General features: G+C 32.9%; 1 protein-coding gene across 1 annotated transcript in view; it reads left to right on the plus strand.

Annotated features, from left to right (window-relative positions):
• Positions 1 to 8878, plus strand: part of LOC106079337 (uncharacterized) — a 141602-nt gene extending 132724 nt beyond the window's left edge. The window contains exons 37-47 of the mRNA XM_056045505.1: positions 174 to 296; positions 413 to 544; positions 1008 to 1118; positions 1537 to 1677; positions 3109 to 3234; positions 3983 to 4105; positions 4223 to 4352; positions 4710 to 4912; positions 5242 to 5370; positions 7301 to 7427; positions 8554 to 8878. Coding sequence (XP_055901480.1) covers positions 174 to 296; positions 413 to 544; positions 1008 to 1118; positions 1537 to 1677; positions 3109 to 3234; positions 3983 to 4105; positions 4223 to 4352; positions 4710 to 4912; positions 5242 to 5370; positions 7301 to 7427; positions 8554 to 8770 — 1562 coding nt within the window. The 3' untranslated portion in view covers positions 8771 to 8878. The remainder of the gene's footprint in view (positions 1 to 173; positions 297 to 412; positions 545 to 1007; positions 1119 to 1536; positions 1678 to 3108; positions 3235 to 3982; positions 4106 to 4222; positions 4353 to 4709; positions 4913 to 5241; positions 5371 to 7300; positions 7428 to 8553) is intronic.
• Positions 8879 to 20153: the final 11275 nt, after the last annotated feature.

Below are 20153 nucleotides of genomic sequence, written 5' to 3' on the forward strand. Positions count from 1 at the left end.
CAAAGAAAAAAATATGTATAGAGGTGATTGAAGCACGAATCAATTAATTTCAATTTATGGTTACCAAAATAACTTATCAATGGGAAAGTTTGGAATCAGATATTAATTATTAAATAAATAAAATTTTCAATTTGTTTTGATTTCATCAGTGAAATACAAAATTGATATTTCAGTGAAAGACATTTGTAAAAATAAGAATATGACATGCAGCCACAATTGTACTGTGGATGAGAATGGAAGCCCTTATTGTTTTTGCCCTCGTGGCTTTGATCTCATTGGTTCAACAAGGTGCCAAGGTAAGCTTTAAATAATGTAATACTTAATCAAAGCTAAATTTTTTTTTCATTACTTTGTTATCAACTAACCTTTTTACACCATCAACATTGGCACAAATTCTAAATGTATATTACAGATATAAATGAGTGTGCATCAACCACTTTAAACTTGTGTTTGTACAAAGAGGGCTGCAGAAATACTGAAGGTGGCTTTACATGCTCATGCCAAGCCGGCCAAAGACTTGACAATGATCTAAGAACATGCATTGGTATTTTTTCTTTCTATATTAACATAGCATTATTTTAATCTAGATTAAGCTTAGAGACACTACACTTAGAAGACTAGAAAGTAAAGTAACAATAGACAAACACTGAACCATAATTTACAAATACAAAAACACAACCTAATAAATACTCAGAGACATAAAATCTTAGTGATAAGTGCTCTTTTTTCCAGGCGCCCTTAGAGCATTAAACAGGTTGCCTGAATCAGCCAGGAAAACCAATGACTAAAATTTAAGTCTTTAACATGCATGACTATATTTAAATGTAATTATCTTCTGCCTTGAAATAACATCCTGTAAATTATAAGATACAATAAGATTTGTTGCTTCATCTTTTGAATAAGATATATTGTGCAGAAAGTTTCTCTATATTGCTTCACTAAAAAAAATATTTTTAACCATACTGATTGTAATACCTATGTTTTTAAAAGTAACTTTTCATTTGCAGATTGTGAAGGCGAAACATGGGGAATTAACTGTGCCAATGAATGTTCTTGTGGAATAAATGCGGATCATTGTGACTTAAAGAGCGGGTGTGTCTGTAAATCTGGATTTCAAGGTAACACTTTAAGAATGTTGTAATGTAGTGTCAAAGTTCAATGACTTTTTAGATTTAAAAAAAAACAGCCTTTATAAAAACTTTTATTCATTTTTTTTCTTAGCATTCCTTAAACGTTCCTACATATGAATGTTAATTTAAAATGATTATGTTTAATTACTTGTTTCCATATTCTGATTAAGTGATGCTACTAGACTCAATGTAGATTATGCATTGTATTAAAGTTACAAAATCATTTGGTGTCATTATTAGTTATATTTTGAGTTATATTAATTCTTTCTCTCCTAACTGACGATACCAGGGTTGATTCCACCAGAGTGTGGTAAATAATTACGGAGAGAAAGAGTTAATAATGGCAGTATAAAAATAAAATTGATATGAACTATTATGTTTTATGCATATATATTGTTAATCATAGGAGACCACTGCGATGAAGACATTGATGAATGTATTAGCAATAATATGCATTGCCCATCTAATGAAATATGTGTCAATACACCTGGTTCTGCAGAGTGCCAGTGCCAAAATGGATTTACTAGACAAAATGGAATATGCACTGGTAAATAATAGTATTAAATCTAGTCTTATAGAATTCTCAGTCTCACATTATGACTAATACACTTAACCCAATGAAGTTAAACCAAAATAAAGTATGCACTTGATAGGTATTTTTAGCCTGCACTTAATTAGTAATTCTTTCAAATATGGAGAACTAATTGAATAAATAAATTATGCTAGCAAATCTTCAGCAAATATTTTTAAGCTTTTTATTGGGGGTTTCAGATAACCAATCTGAGATGAACTGGTTTCCAGATCAGAAGTTCTTTCTATTGTTTAGAAGGGGTGCTCTGACTCCTGACTATCTGTTAATAAATTATTTGTATACACTTTGTCTTCTAATGGCTTGCTCTAGGGCCAGCATCTTGTTGCTTCAATAAAATATGGAAGTTTGAAAAAGGTTGTCAGCATTCTTTGGTGACACTCCATGAAGACATGTTTTGCTAGTTCCAATTGTCATTATTATATATGGAGGCATATTCTCTGATTTAGTTGATAATGTCAGGATAGCTTACTTTCTTCTGAAGTCAGTGTGAGAAATCATTATATCACACATGGTACTTTTTTTTTCACTTCTTCCTTACAGATAACAGAGTCATATTTTCGACTTATCCATTTATTTTCCTCTGTATGTATTAGTGCTGGAATCCATTAGAGAAAAGTGTTATTGCTATTACTGTTGAAATTTATAATTGATTTATTGAGTTGTATGATATAAAATGCAACAGAGGTTTATTTTAAAATTTTAAATGTATAATATGTTTTCATCTGTCAGAAATACTGCTCATTGCTTTAATAGGGTGGTAGCTGCTAGTTATAATGCTCCACTTTCTTCACTATAGAAGTGATTGTCATTGACAATGAACTTTTCCAGACTTTCTCCTTTACACAATTAAGTATGTTAGCTGATTTAAGTGTTTACACTTTCTAGTTTCTTTTTATGGTTCAATGCTTCTTAGAAAATTTTGTTATTCAAAAGTACTTTTGAGTGCCAGACTTGTAGACTTTGAGTGGGTGCCAAGTTAAAGTTTCATTTTAGTGTTCTAGTGTCTTTTCTTTTTGCTCTCTTTTGGTTTAGTGAAACCAGGCCAGTAATTCCTTCCATTGTAATTTGTATTGTCATTAACCTTAGATAAAGAGTTTGTATATTTGATGAAAACTGGTTTGGGTTACTGGTTTACTAGAGTGAGTCTTATGTTGCTAGTGTATGTCTAGAAATAATTTTATATTTCATAAGTTAAATATCAGCATATCAATGTCTTATTTTAGCTAAAATTCCATTTTTTAAATATTTTTTAAAATAATCAACATAATTCTCTCATCTCAATTCCTAACTTCCCACATCAAATCATACAACACTTTTAATACATGTAGCTTAAAAGGTCATTATGATCAGCAGAAAATGGTGTCTTTGAATTTTTTTTTCTTTCAGATGTAGATGAATGCCAAGATAGAAATCTACATGTTTGCTTTCAAAATTGCACAAACACGTTAGGATCATATACTTGTTCCTGTTATGTTGGATATACATTAGATGCAGTGTCTAATGATTGCATTGGTTAGTCAGACTATTTGGAATGAATTTTTATTTTTTTATTTTTGTTGACATTGTTTTGCACTTCCTGAAATATTTGCTAGCGTTCTGGACAAATAATTTGCTGTTATCTTTACTTTATTGTAAAATATCTTTTTTAAAAGTTTTGGATGAGCCTTTGTAAATTACAATTTTTAGTTTTAGTTCTATCTTACTGCAAGACAGAAGGGGATGGAATTTGAACTTGGGATAATTGTGAAGACAGTGACGCCATGACATATGACTAGGCAGTTACAATAAACTCACAGGAAATAATATTTTCTAATGATATTAGATGGTACAAAGCTTTTTTTAAAGTTAATGTATAAACTAAGTAAGCCTTGTATAGTACTCTAATCAAAATATACTTTTCTTATGTAAAGTGTGAATATTTTAAAAACTAATGTATTTATGTAAGAAATTGCTTCTTTCTATCTTTCTCTCTGCTTGCATTCAACAAAATCCCACAGCTAACTTAAGAATTTACTACTCAAATTTAAGTTGGGTTGCTCTTTACTAACTGTGAAAATAACAAACACTTTACAACTGGTAATAGGAAACATTGAACCATCACTGAACTGAACTGCACTAAACTGAACAGAACTTGTATGCAGACATAAGAGATAACTCTATCCTTTAGAACTTTTTAGATTATTTTATACTTCACTTCTTTTTATATTTTTGTTTGACAGGAATTACATAAGTCATTAAACCAGTTTTTTTTCAAATACAGCTGTGTCAACATCAGTAATACACTGTGACAGTGCTACAAAGTGTGAAGACCATCTACAGTGTAGCAATGACAAATGTCTATGCTACAATGGATTACTTCCAGATCCTAATGGTAATTGTATTGGTGAGTACATTTTTGTATTAAGCAAACAATATTACTCTAAAGTTACTTTTAGAAAGATTCCAAATATTTTAGAAGATTTAATATTTGTACCTTATTATTGTGTCCTTTATTCAAAAGATTGCAACAGAGTTTTAACAGCATCTACTGGTACAATCATGAGTTCTAATTACCCACTGACATATCCCTATGATTCCAAGTGCACATGGACAATAACATCTAACAACGTCAACTCAATTATTTCTCTAAGGTCAGAAAAAAACTATCAAATATCTCAATAAATTAAGGTCACAAAAAAGTAAATTGTCTTTTAAAATATTTTATTTATATCTAATGTAACTTAAAATTTATATAGTTCATTTTAAACTATCCCTATCATGATGTTACAGTTATTTTTATCAAGTAGTGTCCACTACGAAATTGTATATTAATTTGTTTTTCAATTTTTTAATTTATTAAAATATAAAACTTTACTAATTTAATTGAAATAATTATTTTTTTTTATACACTCTAGATATGGGCTTACTTTAAAATAGTTGCCAATATTCATTTCACAACCAATAAATGATTTTGATTTTGAAAAAATTTTGTCCATTTCTGTGACAAGATTTCAAGACTATGAAGTGGAAGGTTGTCCCTATGATTATGTTGAACTATTTGATGGAGACAGTTCCTCAGCTAAGCAGCTGGACAGTTTATGTTACTCAGTGCCGGAAGTAATCAAATCTTCTGGCAACTCTATGCACATTGTTTTTACATCAGATAATTCAAACAACAAGAAAGGATTTCTAGCCACTTATGCTATTGAAGGTTACTTAAGTATTAATTTTATTTCAGTTTATGTTGGCTTGTTGGGGTCTGTCCTTCTTCTGTTTATGTTGCCTTCTGGGTTATATTCTCTGATGCAGTCATACATTAAATGAATTGTCACTGTAAATATAAAAAATAAAAATACCTCTTACATATAATCCATTGTAGTAGCAGTGATCCAAGACTGTGTATAAGTTAACTTTTCTTGACTAATGGAAAAATACAGTCATGTTATCAATATTTAAAATGTATGTTCATTATTCCAGAAGTGACACATTTTCTCACCTCACTTGATCCATGAGTTCACATTCACTATTTGTTTCCATTAGATTTTTGTAAACAGAAACGTTGTTCTCACACCTGTAAAGTAACATCTACCAACCCATGGACAGAGACTTGCACATGTCCAGAATGGATGACATTAGATAGTAGTGGTGAACATTGCTATGTAACTAATGGTAAACACATTTGTTTTTATTTATATAGGATAGAGCAGTGGTCTTGAGTAGGGGCCCCAAATGAGTGCTTTTTAATTAATTTAATTAAATATTATGCAAAATGCAGGGGCCCCCAAAGAGGTCAAGCCACCTGGCCCCCATAGCGAGGGAAAATTGCTATCTACCCCTGGAGGCACCACAGAGATGTGGCTGCATTTAATTGCTTTAGTAAAATTCCAAAACTGTGGTCAAAAATTATGTTTTAGCTTCTCCATCAATATATATGGTAAACCTAGATTTAGTGCTTGACAAACTTAATGAATAGGCAAAGAAATAGACTGGATGTAGCCACTAGAGGAGACCTTCACCTTGCTTTGACTAGTATAAAGCTTGAAATTTCTAATATTGTCAGACTGCAGGAGGCACAAAGTTCCCATTAGCTTGATTTTTTTTTGTAGTGAATTCAGCAATAATAATATTTATATTAATAATACAACTAAATTTACAATTAACCTAAAAACAGTAGGCCCTAATATTCAAACATTTAAAAGGGGACTATTCTTAGGATTTTAAAGAAAGTTATGACAATAAGATTAATTTTTGTATGTAATCACTGCAAATCATTGGACATAATTTTTGTATAATGATAATATTGGCTGTTTTTGCCTTTAATTCCAAAGATTACGGCTGAGTGCAGTGTTTCACATAAGTTGCGACCTGCATATTTTTCCAAAATTTGTGCAGACAAAGCCGTTGTCTGCTGACGGTCTATTTAAGTGTTTCTTTCTATCTTTTGCGCCTGTCTTTAATAATTGCTTTTCTTTAAGCCTCAAAATGGTTGTCCCACAGCTTTTGTGAGAGCTCTCCGTCTCTCTCAGAGGCCATCTGCTGCTAGAGAATGCTGCCAGGTATGGTCCTCTATGCCAGTAGGGGATCTTTATAGCGCTTACGTCGAGAACCTCTGTAACTCTAAGCTCGCCAAAAAAGAACGCCTTTGGCATGTGGTTGTCTCCCATGTGGGATAAGTGTTATTGACAGCATAAAAATTAATAAATAGATAACATTTTGACTTATAACGCTTCTTTATAAGTGTTTTTCTTAGAGGGGAAGCTGGCGGATTTATTAAAAGGAAAATTACGAAAAGGGGGCGGTAGGCCGAAAAAGGAAAAAGACCACTGGGATAGAGTAAAGGGTAGGATAAAGTTTCCCTTTCAGACCTTGCAATCTATGAGGCAGATGATGTAAAGTTTATCTGTTTCTACATCCCCTGGTTAACAAGGGTGTTATGTGACAGCACAACCACAAACCACCTTTACTTTTCCCCAACTTTATTAGAGTTGGGTGGACTCAGAGGTGCTCTAAAGATCCAGAAATTAAAAATGTCAGTCTTAATTAGGATTCAAATCCTATACACCATGGTTCAGAAGGCAAGTGCTTTACCATTCCTACATTTATAAAGAATAAAGTTTCCCCTTCAGACCTTGTGGTCTATAGGGCAGATGATGTAAAGGTCATCTGTTTCTGTGGCCTACGGTTAACAAGGGTGTCATGTGGCCAGCACAATGACCAACCGTTTTTACTTTTCCCTAACTAATGTCAGGTACCCTAGAGCTGGGTGGACTCAGAGGTGCCCGAAGATCCCAAAATTAGAAATCGTCTTCACCAGGATTCGAACCCCGATTCGGAAGCCAATCGCTTTATCGCTCAGCCACCGCGCCTCTAAAGAATAAATAACCAATAAATATTTTGAAATGAAATAAAGTTACTAATGAAACTTTTTGTTTTAACATTTTAAAATATTTAAAATTATACAAGATTTTTTAAGAATGAAATGTAAGTTTCTCTTTGAAATGTTGTGCTATGATGTTTAGTTGGAAACTACTTTTATTAATTATAAGCACAAAGTATTTTGAAATAGTGTGAACATGAGGTAGGTTTTGTCTTGTTTCAGCCTGCAACTCCACCATTCAATCCCACTCAGGCTATATTGTAAGCCCAAATTATCCTCACACTTACCCAGACAGCACTTCTTGTTTCTGGAGGATTGAAGGGGGAATTAATTCAAGAGTGACTCTAAGGTTTGCTTTCATGTTTACTTTATTTTCAAATACTAAATAACTTAGTGAAAATAATAACATCAAATGAAATATGTTTTGAAACATCCATAAAATTACTCTAAACTACTCTGTAAGGAAGCTAGCTTGAGATATGTAGTATTTCAATTTGTTTAGTTAATAACATTATGACAAGAACTATGTGAAGGACTGTTAGTTCTGTTGGTGTAAACTTAAGAAAAGAGTTGGACCTAAGAGAATATTATTGAAAAACTGTTAACAAACCATTTGCTATTTAATCATTATGAATGTTAAAAGAAATAAGATCAATTGAAACTCTTAAATGTCTCAAAATGAAAATGAATCTATCTGTAAAAAATAATGAACACTATACTCAGTTGTATAAACAGTTGTGTAGACAAAGTGAAACCTAAAGTAAAAATTGAAAACTAGTGTTAACTTAAAAGCCACAGTTTCTTTCTTTCTTTTTTTAGTCACCGATAAAATTAAAGTAGCACTTTCTAGAGATACAATTCTTGTTTAGTTTAACGTCTGAGAAAGTAAAGTAGAACTCTAAACCTCAGCTAATTGTTGCTAAACACAAACATTAGTGTAAACCGTAACAAAAATAAGCAGTGCATGACCAGCTGGGAAGGGGGGGAGGGAGGAAACTGCTGTGCAGTTGACAAAGCTCCTCACTCAGCTAATGCCCAGGTTTTTATCTCAAAATGTTCCAGCCTTAAAAAAATTGAATAGGGCTCCTACAAAGTGCTCTACATGATGATCTCTAAACGTTTTACAACAATTCAATATCTGGTCTTATTGGCTGTGAGAACTAATGTAGCATCCAGTCATTGCATATGAGAAGTAATGTTAAACCTGAAGCAACTAGTAGGTTTTAGGCACAATGTTTTAATGATTTCTTCAGATGTAGGCTACATAAAAGTTTTTAATTTTCAAAATAGACAAATTTCTTTTGTTTTTAAAATGTAGATACTTTGCTACAACAAGTCACCTACACAAACTAGCAAACTGTTGGTCCTTTAACTTGAACCTTTTCTGTATTTTTCTGAAGTAGACATCATTTGTTTTTCAGTCATGAAGTTTTTATTGTACTTTCAAACATCTCATTTCCTTGTTCTATTTGCAGTTTCTCTGACTTCAGCTTTGAAAGTAATGATCAATGTACTTATGACTACATGAGTGTCCATGATGGAGACAATGAGGCAGCACCTTTATTAAGTCGTTACTGTAGTCACACTATCCCACCAACAGTGGTTTCAACCAACAATTATATGTACATTGTTTTCCATTCTGATGCCTCAGTTAGTAACAAGGGCTTTAAGGCTTTCTTTAACTTGGTATAGCTTTGAAATCTAAGCTAATTGAAAAACTCAGGAGCAGCTTCTCATTAAATTTTGTATGTCAAATATTCAGAATTTTATTTCAATAAACTTTGTTATATTACTTTTAAAGTATATGCTTGTTAGTTCTTTGTTATATGGGTGATACCTTGAGAGGAAAACTTTATAGATCCAAGCCAAATGCACACAGTGTATTAAAAGCCTGTTGTAGCTCTGCTTTCTGTCATTACTAAATGGTATTAGGAATAATCAAAATGCTGATGCTAAAACAATACAATGTTTATTAGGTTTCTAGTTTCTCAAACATTTATGTGGAATGCTTCATTTTTTATATTTACGTATAAAATGTAAACTGTTTTCGGCCATCTGTTAAATATTTTTGCATCAATGAACATATTTTTTTTTTAAATTTTAGTCATTTGAAAAAAACAAACATATCCTATGGTGGTGGATCCAGTAGGGGGTGGGATAAACTATAAGCCCTTCCCTTACACACTTAACAATTCTAACCATTGGGGGGGGGGGAATACTTGTGAGAAAAATGTAATAATTACATAATAATCTATAAACATAAGATATTTATTTATCCTTCAAGCGTTGTGTATAGTGTTAGGGGCGTAACTAGGAATTTTCCATCATTTGGAGACCCGGGGGGGAGGGGAGCCCTTGACCTCATGGGGGTCCCTGCTATTTGCGTAATATATAATGTAAAAATCACTTCAACTGGGGATTTTCAAATTCTTCCCCCTACCCTAGCTGCGCCACTGTATAGTGTAGAAGCAATACAGTTACAATACAATACAGCGGCGATGGATAGAACACCTATCATGTAAGGGGCACGACTCAATATATAATACATAGAGCGTATTGAGATGATTAATTCCCTTTAACATTCCAGGGCCAATGATTTAAAGTGCGGCGATTTTATTTATTATTTATACAAATTGAAGTGATATTTTTGTACTATACAGTAAATAAAAAGTAGGTCCAGATGATGTCATCCATACATTATTTCTGACCGCCTACAGAAGCTATCACGACATAAAACACAAAGATAGATTTCTTATTCTTTATACTGGAACACATTCGTACAAATGTTCCTTCCTAGGACCTTTAACACATGGAACAGGTTACCTAAATCAGCCAAGAATATCAACGTAACAAAGTTTAAGTCTTATAATAAACTTGCACGACACATGGATACGCGTAGGACGTAATTATTATCATTTTTTAAGAAACGTGATTTATAAGTTAAAATAAGAAATGTTTGATTCCTTTATTGCTAGATGTTGTCTCCTTCCTACTCCGCTAGATGTCTCATTGAAAAGAACGAAATACTAATGAGCTAACTGGAAACAATCAGAAAAGTGTCCGTTATATTCGTATTGAAACGAAATTTTCCTAAGTACTCGACCAGTAAATGAAAGCATACTTACCACTTGGCAACTTTTCTCTGACATTTTTTAGTACAAAACTGGCTTCAAAGTAATTGTCTAGAGCAGTGATTCCCAAAGTGGTCTATATAGACCCCCAGGGTCTACGAAGACCTCCATGGGGTCTACGAAAGTAAAAACATAAATTGGGGGTCTATGAGATGTCCACGGGGGTCTACGATAATAGATTTCATTTAAGAAGGTCGTTATTTAATTTTCACATTCCATTAATGTAATTATTTCATACACTAATATATGATTTGTACCTTCGTTAATCCTTTAAATATTTATCCTGCTATTCAAACGAAAAATTGTTGTAATCAATTCCAATACTTATTTAAATAGCTTCATTTTGTCTGCATGTAGGCCCTAACTAATGTTTAGAAAAAAATAAATGTAAACTGTACAGCGTTGATTATTTAAAATTGGGATTCATTCCTTCCTTTTCAAGCCATTGGTTGCCTAAGTGACTTTTTATGATGATATGAAACCAGTTACGCTGGAGGATCATCTGAGACAATGCCACCCTGACCCTGACAAAATAAAGATTTGAAAAACTTTATAACACTTAAAGATAAAGTTCAGAATAGAGCCACAAAATCTCTGTTCGACATCGTATAGAGAAGATGATAGTTTGTGAGCGTCTTACAAGATTTCTTTACTTAAAGCCAAATACGGAAAACAGCGAAGGTCAAACATTGAATTTACCAGCCGTTTTACACAAACCTACATCTGTTATTATTAAAAGAATTTCTTAAAGCAACAATACAGTTCAAAGTCTCTTCAGTGGCATGAGTTATAAAATTAAAAGCTTCTTATGTAAATCTTTGCAAAAGACATAAATACAGTTTGGCCTGACAAGGTGTAGCGCTGTGTGCTAGAAACTGCTAATGGTCGCCGTCTCTTAATATTTCCTTAGGGTTGACCCACGAGACCTTTCCCATGTTTGGGTATAGTTGCAAGGCAGCAGAGTTTTGAACTAAGTTTTCGTTCTGCTAGGTGGGTAGCAAGCCAAGGCTAATGAGCCCTTCCTGCTCGAAGCTTTCTGGTTTAGGCTCCAGTTACTCGCCTTCGCCCTTTCTCCTGTTAAATAAAACAGTTCCGCAGATATTTGAGCCACACGTGAAAGATCAAGCAATACACAAGAAACTGCTCCTTGCGAAACCTTTTACAATGATACTTAAGGCATATTAATTAATTAATTAAAATTTAATGTTGGAAAGACTACTTCATTGAACAACAAATTCGTATATGAAACATAATATCCGTTGTTGTTTAGTTTTAAATTATTTTTTTCACTCTTCAACTCATTACAGTTAGAAATTTGTTTTAAAAAATGTTGATGAATTTGCAAAAATTTGCAAGTTGAGCAGGGGGTCTACCGAAAACCAGAAAACATGGCAGGGGGTCTACGAGACAAAAAATTTTGGGAACCACTGGTCTAGAGCGTATGAGTAACGTGTCGAATAATTTAACTCGTTCTCTCCTAATAGACAATACCATCGTTGATTTGACATCAATAAATTAAATTAATGTTTAATTTTTAAAACTTTACTTTATGTTATATAGAATATAGATTTAGATATAGATATAATATATAGATTTAGATATAGATATAATATATAGATTTGGATATAGATATAATATATAGATTTAGATATAGATATAATATATAGATTTAGATATAGATATAATATATAGATTTGGATATAGATATAATATATAGATTTAGATATAGATATAATATATAGATTTAGATATAGATATAATATATAGATATATAGATTTTTTAACAAAAGATATCGTGAAAATTTTTTAGAAAGTTGGATCAAAGCGTTGTTTTGTAAAGTGGTCAAAAAAAAGTAAAGTAATTTTTTGTTCAACCCTAACCTATGTAACATAATTTAATTTTTAGATCTAGATCAAGTAATTGAACATAAAAAAAAGAGTACTCTCGTCTCATAATTATTATTTTGCAATTTTTAGATACATAATCTAGAAAAATCTAGTCAATCAATCTATTTAAATGTACATAAGATGATTTAAATCAACATGAATTATTTCGATCTAGGATTTTTGAAATATTATCTCAATGGAAACAAACACGAAATGGCTTTTTTTCATATATTTGCATGAATATCCGAGAAATGATTTTGTAATATTTCTAAACTTTGAAAACTAAGATCCTTACTTTTCAAAGACAGAAAAGATTTATTAGAGCGACTCAAAAAGAGTTTACCATAGACATATATTATATCTAGACTGGAAACCGGAACTAAATTCTTATCCGCGATTGATCGATTCACAGATCTATACATATATAGATTTTTATGTATGTAGGTAGAGATGGAAATCGAACCCAACTTTTAAAATTCGGCTTCGGTTCGGTCAGATTTAAGTTCATGTTCGGTTCTGTTCGGTCGGGTCTAAAGTTCGGGTTCGGGTACGGTTCGATGTTATGAAATTAGGTAGTAGCAAAAACTAGGTCCATGTAATAACGTTTAATTCAATTATCAATGAGATAAAACAGCGATGTAAAACATTATTCATCCTGTGGGCCATTTTAATTTCCAACACTCGTGTCTGGGCCACATAACAGAAAAAGATTTTAACAAAGATATAATAGTAAAGCACTTTTATTAGAAACCCGTGGATAGCATTTTAAAACGTTTCCCTTTCAGGCCTTACGATTATGTAAAGGTCATCTATTTCTGTGGTCCACGGTTAACGAGGGTGTTTTATAACCATCACAACGACCAATCGCCTTTATTTCCCCAACTAACGTCAGGTACCAATTAGAGCTTGGTGGACTCAGAGGTGACCTTAAGATCCCGAAAATAAAAATTTCAGTCTTCATCAGGATTCAAACCTGGGACCCGTCGGATCGTAAACGTAAAAATACTATTTGCACTAATTTATGGTATGTAGGAAGTTTATCCAAAAACGACTTCTGAAGATCCCACTGCATTGATGAGACACTAAGTTGAAGAACTTAATCTGGAATTTAGATGCTTGTTTGTGAGGCGATTACGCCACAATGGTTTCATCCCTTTCCGCCTGCTAAATAAAGAGTTGCTATTTCGTTTGGAAGGCCCGTATGTCAGCCTGATTTAGCTTCTTGCCACAGACGTTCCATTTGACTTGACAATGTTTCTAATAACTCTTGCTGCCAGTTCACTATGTCACACAGCCACACTTCTGGCGGTATCAGTAGTCACTCTCACTAATTTCTCCCAAAAGAAAGAAGCCTCCTCCTTCACTTCTTTGAATAGGTCTTTGCATTCTTATTTTCATGACACATTTCTTCCATCACTGATGGAAATCCCTCTGAGGTATTCCCCGCATGTTGAAAAGAAAAACACTTCATTTCACTACTTAAAAAATGTGAGCAACCTAGTACCCTGCCCTTACCGCCGACTTAATCTCTTGTCCTTTCCTGGTCAATATTCTCGTCAATCCTGTAATCTCTTGTCCTTTCCTGGTCAATATTCTCGTCAATCCTGTAATCTCTTGTCCTTTCCTGGTCAATATTCTCGTCAATCCTGTAATCTCTTGTCCTTTCCTGGTCAATATTCTCGTCAATCCTGTAATCTCTTGTCCTTTCCTGGTCAATATTCTCGTCAATCCTGTAATCTCTTGTCCTTTCCTGGTCAATATTCTCGTCAATCCTGTAATCTCTTGTCCTTTCCTGGTCAATATTCTCGTCAATCCTGTAATGTCTTGTCCTTTCCTGGTCAATATTCTCGTCAATCCTGTAATCTCTTGTCCTTTCCTGGTCAATATTCTCGTCAATCCTGTAATCTCTTGTCCTTTCCTGGTCAATATTCTCGTCAATCCTGTAATCTCTTGTCCTTTCCTGGTCAATATTCTCGTCAATCCTGTAATCTCTTGTCCTTTCCTGGTCAATATTCTCGTCAATCCTGTAATCTCTTGTCCTTTCCTGGTCAATATTCTCGTCAATCCTGTAATCTCTTGTCCTTTCCTGGTCAATATTCTCGTCAATCCTGTAATGTCTTGTCCTTTCCTGGTCAATATTCTCGTCAATCCTGTAATCTCTTGTCCTTTCCTGGTCAATATTCTCGTCAATCCTGTAATCTCTTGTCCTTTCCTGGTCAATATTCTCGTCAATCCTGTAATGTCTTGTCCTTTCCTGGTCAATATTCTCGTCAATCCTGTAATCTCTTGTCCTTTCCTGGTCAATAGTCTCGTCAATCCTGTAATCTTTTGGCGTTTCTTAGCAATTTTTTCTTGGTGGCTCAAACTAAGAATGCCGCAATATTTTTTTGTTTTTTATTTCATAATGCAGTTTAAAATAACGTTTATTTAGAGAAAATATAACTCACATGTTCTTTGAAATAAAACTACTAATCTTCAGCTCTATACCAATAAAAAATATTGGCTTCTTTAGTGCTCCAGGCAAAGATCTGTCTACTCTTACTGGTAGTTTCTAAGTTCAGAGTCTACTTTTCTTTTCTTCGACTCTCCCCTTTCATTAACACACAAATATTAAATGTTACGTCACCATTCGCAGTGAATCAAAAGAAGACGACCCAGAATGATCCAGATGAGTTTTCCAAATATTAAAAATAACTGTCAAATCATCGTCATTGAAACTAAGTTTGTAGTTTTTCTTACTAAAAAAAATGTAGCAAAATCTTTGATTCAGTTCGGTCAAGGTAAGGACAATTCGTTCGGTTGGTCCGTACCGATCAGTTTTAAAGTTCGGGTTCGGTTCGGTTCGGCCGTAAATGAGGCTCAAGTTCAGTTCATTCGGTTCGGGTTCGGTTTGTTTCCCATGTTTATTTTTAGGTGCATCTGATTGTCCGTCTGACATGTTTAGTTATGGTACAAAGATAAGAAATGAATTAGTGTTTTAATAGTTCTCTTTTAACACTTCGTAATGTAAAAATACTATAGACCCCCATAGAATGGCATTAATCAGAAAGCAAAGCTTTTAAAAAATGCATCTCAAAATGTTCTAAATTGAGGGTTAAACATATTTGTATTAGTCTCCGCTAAGAATAAGGGAGGTTATTATGTTATTACAAAGAGCATGTTGATAAACATTGGGGAATCAATAGTCCACACTGATCGTGTACGTGTGGTTCAAACAAAGCACTACTTCTGTGCCAGACACTCATTCTGTTATGCTGAAATGTTAACAGCTTAGCTCAATATAGTGGTCATGAATAAAGATTTACTATATAGGCCTAATTATAAAGCAATGAACATAAAGCGTTGATTTTATCTGTACTCAATAGTCTGATATTTACAAATGTTTGTTGTATTACAAGTGATTTTGTGACAAGTCTGCTAGCTGTTTTTTTTTCGCTCCCATTTCAACACATTTAACTAGATTAAGACTTCTTTATTGATCCTTATGGAAATTTGTCGTAAATACAAGGACTCTTTTCTCATATAAAGATAACACAATAGAAACATACACATACATAGAACAGACACAACATAAGGAGGTCATTCAGCGACTACACACAGGCCTTTTCATGCTTCCTGATCAACGAGTGGCGTTGATATAGTCTTAATGAATAAGGAAAGAACGAATTTTTGTTCCGCTCTGTTTTTGTCTTGATTGAAAGTAGTTTCCCACTTCGCAACGACTTGACATAGTTATGATGGAGAGGGTGGCTGTTGTCGTCCAAGATTTCTCCGATTTTTCTTAGACATCAAGCTATCCCTAGTGAAAAGGTCCTGTAAAGAAGACCCGTCTTTTCTTTTTGGTTATAAGAGCTTACAAAACTGCTCAATTCTTTCATCTTGAAATAATTTAAAATTAAGTTAAGACAAAATCTTACAATGCATAGAGCATTAGAACTTTTTTATCAATCTGTAAAAAAAAATATTTTTATTTCTGTTCTGGTTTATGTTTACTTTGTTGTGTAAGAATATAAGATTAAAAAGTGTGCTCGATTTTGTGCAGTGTTTTATGTAATGAATGTTTGCTTTCAACGAATGTTGTTTGTAAAGCCTCGCATACGTATATCTTTAACATGTATCAACATACATTAACACATACCTCTAGCTATTAACTAAACATGATCACAACACAAAGTGCTAGTACTGACATGATGACAAACCAACATTTACTAGATGTCAGTGATGAAGTTTACATTGCTATGGACATATTATTTAATTGCATTTTGACTCTAGGACTTGCAATGTTAGGTTTTATTGGAAACCTTCTGAATATTTGCGTCTTGTCTCAACAAGGTTTGAAAGATACAACAAACGTATTGCTGCTCTATCTGGCTGTCTCAGATTTGGTCTTTTCTTTTTTCACTCTTGTTTATAGAATTCCAAATGTAGCTTTTTATTTCAACACACATTTATCTGTTTCTATAGAAACATACTATTTACAGTGTTTTGAGACGATTAAACTTTTATCGTTGTTTTCAAGCACATATTTTATCACAATGTTATCTGTAGAAAGAATGTTTGCTGTTTGTTTTCCATTTCAAGTTTCTAGAATTGTAACACGTACCAGAATCAAACTAACAGCTGTCTGTGTAACTGTAATACTGTTTCTATTTCTGTCTCCCTTGTATGGTTTTGGTTACTTAAATACTGTCGTTGTGGACAATGTCACTGAAGTCTGGAGATACGGAACAAATTTTTATTTTGAAAACTATCAATTCTGGAGACAATTTTATTTAAGTATATTTGTGAATATTTATTCCATGGCGATTCCCATAGTAATTATAATAATATGTACCTTTACAACACTAACCAAAATAAAAACGACTTCTAAAAATATTAAAATTGTTTCCGCCTCTGCTAGATTAAAACGAGTACAAGAAATGAAATCGGTCAAAATCAGTTTACTGTTGTCAACATTTTTAGTCTTTTTTGTCATTGCACCGTCTGGTATTATTGAAACGTTGGGATACTTCAACGTTTTAAATTCACATATAACCCACAAATCTTTACAATTGTTAATTTCTTCGGAACAGATTCTCTACGTAGTCAACTCTTCCTTGAACTTTATTTTGTATGTCATGACAAGTCCTAAATTTGCCAAGACTTTAAAAAGGTTCTGTACATAGGTGGATTCGGAAATTAATTTTGATTGTGTATAATATTTTGTGACAAGCGTAACCATAAACCTAACCTCAAGTGCTGTAGTAGTTTTTTTTTTATTTGAGGAAAAAAATAATTTTGTATCCTTACTATGTATCTAAGTCAACTTATCCCCTAAATAAACGTTGAATACAAAAGATGGCTATATTAAGTTAATTTAAGATTCATCAAATCGTATAGAATAGGTTTGTAAGCAAGTTGATTCATTTATGGACAAAAAGGGTAAAATAACAATCTAATTGTATTAGTAATTTTTCAGTAAATCTTATATTCTACGTAATTATAAGATTCGGCAGCTGTTTAATTAAAACATATTGTAAGAATGTGTTATTCTGGACTATGTTCCAATTAAACTACTCTCTACTGAGGGCACCATTAACTCTCCATTGACCGTTCTCCATGTAGCTGTCATCAACGCAAGATAAATGTCTACATCTAATAGACGACACAATCACATTAAAGATAGTTTGAGGAAAAGTTGATTGATTTCACTGGCACTGTTTTAAGTTGGACTTGATTCATTGTGTTTGTGTGTGTTATAATTTCAAACTGTTTACAAATGCTATTCTAATATAAAAATAATAAAATAATAATTGCTTTTATATAGTTGGGAGGGGAATGTCTATGGAGAATTTTTTCATGCTGCTTTTAGGCGCTCAGTAACACAACTCCAGCCCCCTTGTTAGGTAGACAAGATGTAGTCACGTGGTTGTGGCTGCTCAATCACACATTCCAGATATAAATTCCAAAATGCATATTTATCACTTTAACTTTGACACATTTGTTCTAGATAGTTCTAGCATTAGAACAAGTTTGTACATGTTAGTGCTCTTCTTGAGTTTTATGTGCTGCTATTTCTTGTGCACATTTTGGCATTTCAGTTCTATTATTTATTGTTCTTACTTTATTATTTACCTATTGTAATAGACATTATGCTCTACTATCAACCTGTAGTCCTAATAATGTTTTCTGGTGTTCTGTAACTCTTGTATGGCGGCATTGATTTTGTTCCCAGTTCTAGGGTAAGTTTATATATTTATAGACATGTGTGATGATCCAGAGCGTAGCTGAGCTCTTCGGCTTGCTATTAGCCTTTCAGTAGAGCAGCGAATACTGGCTGGTGTGTCTCTTAATTATCTTTGAAAAAAACCCAGCTGCGGTCAGTTTTTGGAGCCAGCTTTGAGTTAGTGTTGGTTGCAATTGTCTGAAGTCACGGGGTGCCTGGTATAGACATGCATGACCTGTTCGCTAGTTGACTGCTACTGGAAATTGTAAAGTGTGGATTAAGCATTTAAGTATTTTCACTCGACTAGCTTACTATCAGTGTTCATATATCAATGTACTAAATGTCATATTTCATTGTAAATATTCATGTGTTCAAATAATTTTGACATGTACTAATGACAAGAACTGGATAGTTCCACTACAACATTGTTAACAATTGTTTTCCATTTTCTGTATTAAATTCATTTTAAACTGAAAATTGTTATCTTTATTATAGAAGATAAACATATTTATTATAAATTAATATTTTTAGTTTCCCTTTGAAGTCTGTACTTGATGTGAACATGTGACGTTGACTTTATGGACAAACAAGACTAATGTCTATCTATGATTTAAGAAACACCAGGAGAAGAAATACATTTTAATAACAAAATTAAATAAATGGTAAATGCAGTATAACAAAACAATCACATACTGAAGTATCACGAATAACTGCATCTTACCATAGTTTTAAAAGTATCAGTCTTCTAACAATAATACAAATATCTGGTAGTCTGGTAGTGTTTGTAGTAGTATAGATATAATAGGGTTTGGGTTTAGTGTACATATATTTAATTGATTTTATTAATTTTTTTGCTATATGTAAATAAAGTATCATTGTTAGTATTTATTCTCAATTAACGTTTTGTTTCTTGCTTTCTTTTATTTAGTTTAGGTTAGTTTAATTAAGTTGTGCTGTCTGAAGCCTTAGGCGACTTTAGCCCCTTGACTGAGGTGCACGGATACGACCCACCCAGTAGTTTTCCAACTTCTTAATATTGTTCTACTAATATGTTCTTCTTGTTATGTTTCTATTGAAATATCAAGCTTTTTTTTATTTGACAAGAACTCTGTCAGTAACATTTTGTGCTAACGAGACACGTATTTGGTAGAGAAAAAATGTTTAAAGGTCTCTTTTGTCCACCACGTTGTCAATAAAGGTCTCTTTTGTCCACCACGTTGTCAATAAAGGTCTCTTTTGTCCACCACGTTGTCAATAAAGGTCTCTTTTGTCCACCACGTTGTCAATAAAGGTCTCTTTTGTCCACCACGTTGTCAATAAAGAACTCTTTTGTCCAACACGTTGTCAATAAAGAACTCTTTTGTCCAACACGTTGTCAATAAAGAACTCTTTATTTTTGAATTAAGTCTTATGTATCATTGTAGTTCCAGTATATCTACTCAAAGGAAAGTAAAGCGAAAATATTCTTTGAATTATACCAACAATCTTTCGTCAAAGACATTTTATGAAAAGAATGTTGACCACATTAAGTGAATGGTCTACAATCCATTAAAATAGATTGTCTGATAGTTCCTAAACTAGGCTTTACTTCTCCTAGGTCTCCAGACATTGTAGTTTAATTGTCTTATCCTTGAGCTCGGCACATTATAGAGTCACATCACTTTCTAGACATTTTAAGAACTGATCAGAACTGATCTCATCACCTTTTTTTTCCTTTAAAAAATGTTATTAATTTATAAATTCCGACATCAGTATCTTGCAACCATTATGTCTCTGATATATCGATTATTCTTCATATGCCTAGTGACAGTTTGGGAATACCTACTGTCTGAAGACTGTATTCATTTGTTAA

The sequence above is a fragment of the Biomphalaria glabrata genome, chromosome 11 (assembly GCF_947242115.1).
Source record: "Biomphalaria glabrata chromosome 11, xgBioGlab47.1, whole genome shotgun sequence".
In the NCBI taxonomy this organism is placed as follows: Eukaryota; Metazoa; Mollusca; class Gastropoda; family Planorbidae; genus Biomphalaria; species Biomphalaria glabrata.